This window comes from Thalassophryne amazonica, chromosome 2 (genome assembly GCF_902500255.1).
Source record: "Thalassophryne amazonica chromosome 2, fThaAma1.1, whole genome shotgun sequence".
NCBI classification, from domain to species: domain Eukaryota; kingdom Metazoa; phylum Chordata; class Actinopteri; order Batrachoidiformes; family Batrachoididae; genus Thalassophryne; species Thalassophryne amazonica.
In genome coordinates, this window is record NC_047104.1 from 75374589 (window position 1) to 75384061 (window position 9473).

The window sequence follows — 9473 nt, forward strand, 5'->3', positions numbered from 1 at the left end:
AGTTTCACAGCCTTGTGCACAATCTGTGTGTGTCAGCGTAGATGTGTGTTAGCGTTAGCGACGGAAGCTGTTAGTGGGGCAGGCAGCAGATGGGCTGTCGGCCTTAATAGGGACTGAGCGGGTGCAGAAAGGTGACAGCTCCACGAAGGAGGGGTACATGGAGAGGAGGAAGAGGAGGTGTGTGTGTGCGTGTGTCTGTCGGGGAGGGGTCAGGTTGTCAGAGGAAGATGGAGATAAAAGGGAAATTAGGTGAAGAAAAAGTGCTGAACACCTACACGGAGCAACGCACCACCTTTCATTCTTTACTGAAGGAAAAAAATGCATGTAATCAGTATGTATTATCCAGCGATATGATTTTGTTTTGAAACATTAATAAGGTTTTCACCCTGTTATCAAATCAAAAATGCACAAAAATGAAGAGCAGAGAGATTACACTAATTCCAACCAAGACGCAAGTGTGATGCAGAAGTAGCAGAGGAAACAATTATATTTGACATTTTGCCATATTATCACTGATTCTGTGATGAACGCACATAATTCTCTGAGACATTTTCTAAGTTATATGATGAAGCACCTTTATGAAGATACATCTGAAATGTAATGCTAAATACTCCAGTGAATTTTCCAGTGAACACAGAAAACACTCTGTTAACTTCAGATCTTATGTCAGTATATAAAAACAAACAAAAAACTAAGGAAAAGTTAAATGAGAGGCAGTGTGCACAGATTTGCTTTTTAGAAATCAATCTTTCAATTTATCCTTTAAATCTGCAGGATTATGTGAAATTAAGAACCAAACATATTGAAGATACTCTGTCAAATCTTCCCTTTAGCTATAACGCTGTCAATATCAAGTTCAAATTTACAGTTACTATGTGGATGTTTAAATGCACTCTTATACAGATTAGAGTTTGTCGGGTGATTGGTGGTTAAAAAAAAAATTCATGTCAATGCACATACACGGCTCAGTTTATTTGCTTCACATACAAATAAACTCACACACAGAAGATTCACAAATGTTGATTTTTTTTTTTTTTTGCTCAAACAGAATGTTTCAAATGTGCTAAAATGAATTGTGTGTGCACATAAAGGAGTCCTTGTCAGCTTTCGGACAAAATAACCACCCTGTTAAAGTAACCCAAATGTAACGAACATAATAAACTTACATATGTAAATAAGTACACAATTTGCACTAAATAAATTATGTACCCTTAATTTCTTTTTTCTCAAAAAGACCATTAATACTTGAGAGGAACAATGAACCAAATTGTGATGCAAAATATTCTTTGCAATGATATCTTGGAAAATTGTATTTCAGCAGATTTTAAAAATGAAAAGTTTGCAGCAAATAGAGTGCAAACTGTCACAAGATGACAAGAAGAGAGTTTCCTTCCAGTGTGCACTATAGTGTGCACAAAACCCTTTAGTTAAGTGTTGTGTGTGACTGCACAGTGCACGCAGCGGGCTGATTTGTGCAACACGTGTGACCATTTTTACCACCAAATATCATTATTATTTGTAACTGAATTTATTAAATGCATTTAACCCATTTCGAAAATTAGACCAAACTGCACACAAGTACAGCAAAAAAAAAAAAAAACAACAAACAAACAAACAAACAAAAAAACAATAGAAAGGCAAATTTACAAAAAAAAAAAAAAAAAAGAGCGACTGGGTGAAGTGAGCTCGCCTGTCATTCTCCTCCCATCAGGCACACACATGAAGCATGATGGGAGGATGAGAGGACGAATATTTCACTGTCAGTCGGAAGGCGGCATGGTCATTCATTTCTTTCTCTCTCACTTTGTACCTATGCATTTCTCAATCTACTGTACGGTAGCTTTTCATTTTTCTGTCTTTTTTTCACCCTCTTTGCACGGTATCGAAAGACAATTTAATCAAACTGCACAAGAGCAAGGCATGAAGACGGAGAGGACGACACAACCAATCTGTGGGACCCTCCCTACGGACGGAGAGGAGGAGGAGGAGGACGAAGAGGAGTGAAAAAGATGAACAACAAAAAAGTGCAAAAAGCAGGCCCTCGAACCTGCAGCAGCTTTCAAGCACTTTCAGTCATGGTCACATGCACATTCTCTCTCTCTCTCCCTCACTTTCTCTCTGTCTCTTTCGCAGCACTACTCCGTCTAAATCTGTTCTATTGTGGGCCGCTCTCTGCTGTCTCCTCCCATTAGGAGTGAGATGCGGCATTAGGAGCCCTGAGCGGGACACACATGCTCGTTCACTGTTTACCTGCTCGACACTTTACCCAAAAAGCTCAAACGCCTTCACGAACAGCCATCGCCTCAGCCACAACAACAACAACAGATGTGAAGAAAAAATTAAGTGAGAAATTTCAATTCCTCAAAACTCATAAGGACGAAACGGCTGTTTTGTAATAAGGCCTGAAGACTGTGAGCGTATTCCACAGTCGTTACTAGCAGGGGGATGTGCAGCGCAAAAGCACGAGCTCAAATCTTATAAACGGTGGAAACGGGTGTCACGCTTTTGACACAGAAAGGTCAAGTGTGCATCAGGACAACCTGCAGCCCAGCAACACTGAAGTGCCCACTCGCAGTCACGGATTAAGCAATTTGATAAATAATGAGAGTAACAAATGAATACACGTTTTGGTGTTGCACTGACGGAGACGTATGGGTGAGGGGACATGAGGAATGAGCGGGTAATGTTGGGGGGGAAGAATGAGAGATGTGCCTTTTGCTGTCATTTGGTCATTTCTTTCAATCACACACACACAGTTTGTTTCACCGTTACTGTGCAGTGCTTATTTGTAGCACGTACGCCACTTTTTTGGCCCAAGGTGCAAAGGTCACTGACACACTCTGACATGTATATGATCAAATGAGAGAAATCAAAATCATCGGGGCTCATCACATTCTGCTCTGTCATCCTTCTGAGGCTTTGTGGTCCCTTTTTTAAAAAAAACGTTTTTGCGCAAACTGCACAAAAAGTGCGAGTGCAGTAAGTGTGTGTGTGATGGCGCATGCTTGTGAGCATTCATGCGTGTGTTCGTCCAGCGGACCTTAAGTGCTGGTGTCAGACAAAAGCACCCCCCCCCCCCCCAAATCCACACCATGGCCACCCCTCACCCCGCCCTTCCTCCCACCTCTTTCTTTCTCTCTTGCTCTCTCTCTTTCTCATTGCTTCTGTCTCTTTATGGGACTAAATTACCACCGGAATGCCTTTGCACTCTTCACGTGAGTGAGGCCGCGATGCACACACACACACACACACACACACACACACACACACACACACACACACACACACACACACACACACACACACACACACACACACACACACACACACACACACACACACACACACACACACACACACACACACAAGCATGCACGCGCAGCTGTGGGCGTGACAACAAACGGATGCAAATGCACACGGATGCAGGCGGACAAATCAGCGCGGCACGTATTGACATTCTTTGACAGATGAATTAAGTAAATGATTTTATAAGGAGATTAAAAGGATTTTAATTTGCGCAATCTCTCTTTGCTCGCCACATCCCTCCGTCCTGTGAGCTTTACCTCTTTCGCCTCATTCTCTCTCTCTCTATTCACTGCTGGCTGGCATTTGAGTGCAGGGGAGAAAATGAGTGAAAGGCAGACAGACAAAAAAACAAAACAAACAAACAAAAAAACACTTGCTTTTAAAAGAAACTGATGTTTTACATTTGTCTTCACTTATTTTTGAGACATTGATATTTATTCTTCACTTCAACTTTAAAGAACAAGAAACCCAAATTATCTTATTTTAACAACTGAAATTAAACAAAAGCATTATTGCTTGTGTTTGTTGCTGTTTTACATAAACAACAGCTTAAACTCGTGTTGGAAAGGCTCACTAAGGAAACACAGCATCCGGCCTCAAAACATCAACATTACATTTTTCATAGTTTGTCCTCTTAAATTTGGTTTTGTGACTAGAAAAAACAAATAAAAAGTTATTGTATAATATTTAAGCTTTGGTTAATTTTACAAAATTGAAATGGCTGCTCTGTAACTGTCTCAGTGTCTGGCGACAATATGACACAAATGATCAGGGTGAAAAATGTGCGATAAGATTGATCATTGAATCTGTTTGGAAAGCAAACAACTTCACTCTGAAATATTATTTTGGTCAAATAAAAAAGAAAAGTCATAAAAGATGCAATTTGGCAGGATGCATTTTGAAACCTGCACTGTTCACACACTTTATATTCTTTTAACTACCACAGAAAAATATCTGCACGTTTTAAGTCTAAAATTATTTTTTGCAGTTGAAAAGAAAATTTCTATCTAACTCGAAGTTCAGTTAAATATATGTGCTGAAAGCTATTTCAAACTGCAATGACTTGTGCTGTCCTGAATTTACGTGCGTCTTTTGCACTGCAAACCATCACCTTCATAATCTACTCGGGCACTGTTTTTCCGCATTGTGTGTCTGCTTCACCTCCAGAGAAAAATGACAAAATTCTCTAAACTCGCTGCAAAAAAGTTAATCATATGCAAATTGTATGTATATGGTGACACGGGGGGAATGCAATTATGTTAACAGCTTAAGTGGTACTTATTGTTATTATTATTATTATTATTATTATTGGGATGATGATCGTTATCCTTAATATTTTAATTAGTGCCGGAAAAGAGCGCCTGAGAGCAAAAGAAGGAAACGCCTGACAAAGGAGTATGGTTGATGGATGGATAGAATGAAAGAGATGAATAGATGGAAAAAGGAGCAGAGGATTTTCTAATGTGTGAGTGGTCAGGCTGCACATACCTTCATGCGGAAACACATGCATGCGCCGGACATTAAAATGCATTTTGTTTTGCAAAGTGCATTTCAACCTACACTGTCAAACATTTGTGCTTCTACCTGGTCACCTGCATAAAGATAAATCTCTTCATAAAGTGGTTCTTAAAAATGCAACAATTGTTTGCACCTAAAAACATGATGCACAGATGTGGTTTATATGAAGTGTGCAGACTGAAGGAGTACAGATAAATGTGTTAGGTCAACAGTCATTTTTTAAATCGAGGTGGCAAATATAAACAGTTGTATAAAAAATAAAATAAAAAAAGAGTTGTTTATATCATAATATTGTAGTCACAAAACTGCACTTTTTCATTTTTCTTAATCCAAACAAGTATTTAAAATGAGTCTAAATTTCAAATGTGCAAAAGGAAAAATAGCAAATACAGAAAAAAGGAATCAAAACTAGAGCAGATTAAAATTATTTTTTTAAATCAGCAGTTAAAAAAATGTTCTTATCACGGGCCCTTCTGTGGCACACAGTGCATGTGAATGTGTCTCTGCATGGAAAAGACACACGCTCACATGTGTACATGAGATCACTTCAGTGCACAGTTTCATTTTAAAACAAATAGTGACAATTCCAAACTCCTCCTTCACACTGAGACACTTATTTTATTTGCTGATGGGTGATTCCCTTTAAAACATGATAAACTTGTGCAAAAATATTTGTTATATTCTTGTACGCACTGGCAACACACAGAACATTTGCCAGTACTGGTGGCATTACAGAATTCATATACATGCAAAAACAACAACAACAAAAAAACAGAATCACTTAATATTCTGAATCAGTAAGTTATTTTAAAAAACATGTTTGAAAGCATGTGCAGTGGTTTATTTTCCACTGTTTTATCAGTGTGTTTGGCCTAATCATTAATTTTCTTTAAATAAAAACAACTTGCACAACACTAACGCACATCTGTTCCTGCTGCACCGCTGGCCGCTGTGCATTCGGAGCGTGACCCTTAACATTCACCCAAAAGAGCAAAGAAGTGGCAAAAGAAGCAGCGGCGCTTTCTTGTGTATGTGTGACTGTCTCTAATTCCTGCACGGGGCCACACGCTGAGTTGTCCGTCTGAAATTCTACCTCCTCTGGCATTTAAGAATGTCGTGCCCCCCCACACTCCTTTTTCTCCTCCCGCCACACTTATGGGCCCTTCTTCTTCTTCTTCTTCCCATATCGCTGTGATATTCATGTAACCCCAGTGCTCTGTGACCATGCCAACTGTCTCCACGGGCAAACACATTCAAAACACATGCACAAGTACATGCACAGGCACGCATTTGGGACAATCTGACCCTGGAGTCAGACAAATGTCTTAAAAATGGACAAATCAAAGCTGCTGTTAGTTTATGTGCATGTTTGCGTGTGTTGATCCACACTGACTAAGAGCTGCTGTCCGGATCCTTCAGCCCCCCCCACTCCACCCCCCAACACACCTGACAGCAGAAACAACCTTGACATGTTCGCTGCCACCTCGGGTGAGCGCACCACCACACATGCACAAGAAAACACAATGAAAATGACAAGTTCAATGATGAAGTGAAGGTAAGACTGAAAGGTAAAATTTTACCTACTCTTGTTCAGAGTGCATTAAAAAACACTCGGATAACGGATGTCCTACCAACTCCATCGGCGGTACCAGGTCATTGTCAGGGGAACCTCCTCCAGGGGGAGGAGGGGAAAAATAAAGAGAATGCAAAGAAAATCAAAGTTTTTGTATCACTCCTCCTCTTCTTCCTCTGGTGTTCCTCTCTGTCAGTCGTCCCTTCCGCTTGGACAAAGCAGCACAATTACGGGGCTGTGCACCGTCTGCACTGATGGGCTCTGTGCATGTGTGCGTATGCGTGGGAGCGTGCGGGAGTGGGGCTACGCGCAGCCAGCCAGCCAGTTGGGACGGAAAGCTGTGCCGCTGTCCTAATCAACGACTTAAAGCCCTGATAGCGGCTCATGAATATTAAGCAGCGCTTTGCATATGCAGTCCCTCAGGCCCTGCTCGGGCAGCGATTGGTGGACACTTGGCCAATGGCTGCAGTGAGGGGTGGAGTAAGGGGTGGAGACAATGAGAGAGAGAGAGAGAGAGAGAGAGAGAGAGAGAGAGGAGCAGGTGGAGAGGGAGGGATCAGACAAAGAGAGAAAAAGAGGGAGGAAAGAACAGCGGAGAAGAGAAAGAGACAGGTGAGGGAAAGATTTAAAGAAGGACATGCCACACTCGTTTTCTTCCTTTGTTTCTTTATCAGTCTGCGCCAACTGTTCTGTTTATATCTCACGAATCAAGTCACTCATTCACTCTCTGTCTATATTTGTCTCACTTCTTGTCATATCATGTTCCCATGCTGGAAAATAACATCCCAGCAGAAACAGCAGGTGCACGCCAAAAAGTTTCACAAAAATTTTGGTCAATTTAAAGATGAACAACCTTTTGGTTTAAATTGAGATTCATGTCATTTTCTGTCAAAAAGCAAATAAATAAATAAATTAATAAATAAATTAATTAATTAATTAAAAAAAACAAAAAAAAAAACAAAAAAACAAAACAAAACACAAGAACAGCAAAGGATTTTCCCAGCTGAATGTTTTCCAAATGCAGAATTGAAGGAAAAGTGTGTGTTTGATCTCTCTCTGTCTCTCTCTCTCTCTCTCTCTCACACACACACACACACACACACACAGGGGTGCACAGCACAGCAGAGCCCATCACAGCTCAGCAGTTAAATACAGGATTATGGCAATTCCAGAGCCCTTGTCCTTTGTTGTGGAATGATTTGGGAATGATTGGGACAAGGTTTCCCCCGCTGCTTGCCGTTATGCTGAGCTCCCTGCCATCTCAGCACCAGCAGGCTCTGCTTTCCCGGTATTTCCAATATTTTCAACACCCTGAAAAGCAGGTAGTGTCTGTGAGAGAGGGATTCTCTGGCAGAATTTACCCAGTGCTCAATCTCACAGAGAGAGAGAAAAAAAAAGTAAAAAGAGAACATATGGAAAATGGGTAAACACCAGGAAATCTATAGGATGTTCTTTCTGTCTTTATTTCCCTGTCTTGCTTCCATTCATTCAAACTTACTTGTCCTGTGTTGAGCAGATCCTCTTGAATGCAAGATGGGGAAGAGAGAGAGAGAGAGAGAGAGAGAGAGATCAGAGGGGTGGATGGGGGGGTGCAGAGATGAAAGTGTGGTTGTGATTAGCAGCTTTAGAGGAGAATAGATAATAAAACATTTCCTGAAACCAATCTCTGCTTTGATGTATGTGTGTATGTGCAGTAGGAACGACTGCTTTTTTCCACCCTCTGTCGATCTTTCCAAAACGAACATGCTTACCCGCACAACTAAATATTTAACAATTTGTCTGCCTGTGTTGAAGTGTCACTTTGTATTTATGACTCTTAAAATGTGTAAATGGGCATTAAAAGAGTGGAGAAACATGAAGGACTGTCTTCACATTAGAAGAACAGGCTACCTACCACCATGGAAGAACTCAAGTCAAGTCTGGAAGTCTGCAATGGTGCTACGCCCCGCCACATCTACGGAACCATGTTGTGCCCTGAATATAAATTATTCATGCAAACAACTGGTCCATCCTCACCTCCTGAAAGTAACCATCTATCTCCTGCAACCACTGACCTTCTCAAGCTGCGGAGTTCCTCAACACTACATTTAATTCAATTTATTTCACTTATACAGCGCCAAATCACAACAAAGATAATTCAAGGCACTGAAGTGGATGAGAGTCCACAACTCCAGTCAAACCCAGGATCCTTCACCAGCCAAGGCCGATGCCTATTTACACATGGGTGGACTAGGACAATGCAAATGAAGTGTCTTGCTCAAGGTCACATACAGTTCATGTGAGCATGGATTGAACCCGGGTATACATATTAGTAGCACAACTCATCCCACAAAGCTACACAGTGGCTAGTATTTGTAGGAATACCAGTAAAAATAACAAAACAAGCAAACAAACAAACAAAAAACCATTCTATTACATTTTCAAGCTTTGGGATAAAATGTTGAGTTGTCCTTTAGCAAGATAATGAGCTCCAAATTGGTCCCAGTGTGCATGTCTGCACCTTGGATGGAAACTCCTTGCATCGGTAAGTTAATGTGATAGTGCGTGCACTCAAAAAAATGAACCGCTGTCTCAATGAGAAAAAGTGATGTAACAATTTGCATAGATTTTTTTAGTTATTTCAGCTTAACCTATGTTATTTCAACTCAACTAGAGAGGTCTTGTAGCATTAACTCAGTTGAAAGTTGAAATAACTAAAAAATCAATGCAAATTGTTACTTCAGTTGTTCTAATTGAGACAGCAGTTCCTTTTTAGAGTGTGCTGTTTTTAATACAAATCTTTTTCCTCATTCCTAAATGTAAATATGAATGGTTGCAGGTTACTAAAGTTACTAAGTGAGTTTGGCACACCTATACCTACACCTGCTTACTTCAATCAAGGCGTTGCTGGCCGCCCTGGTTTGTATTTATTCGTACTATATGTGAAAGGGCCCGAAGTTTTGTATACGTTAACAGCACATTGAAGCACGATGATATACGTCATAATACGGTGAGTACGCCGAAAAATTTGGGGGCTAGGATAATATTATCGACATGCCAGCATATGGCTGATATGTCCCACATACATAGACCATAA

The 9473-nt window shown here is 40.6% G+C and overlaps 1 protein-coding gene across 4 annotated transcripts in view; it reads right to left on the reverse strand.

Moving 5' to 3' along the window:
- The window catches only part of esrrga (estrogen-related receptor gamma a), a 194959-nt gene extending 188243 nt beyond the window's left edge, over positions 1–6716 (reverse strand). For all 4 annotated transcript variants that reach the window (XM_034188066.1, XM_034188088.1, XM_034188074.1 and 1 more), the window contains exon 1: positions 6409–6716. In XM_034188066.1, the coding sequence (XP_034043957.1) occupies positions 6409–6464 (56 nt within the window). In that variant the 5' untranslated portion in view covers positions 6465–6716. The remainder of the gene's footprint in view (positions 1–6408) is intronic.
- Positions 6717–9473: the final 2757 nt, after the last annotated feature.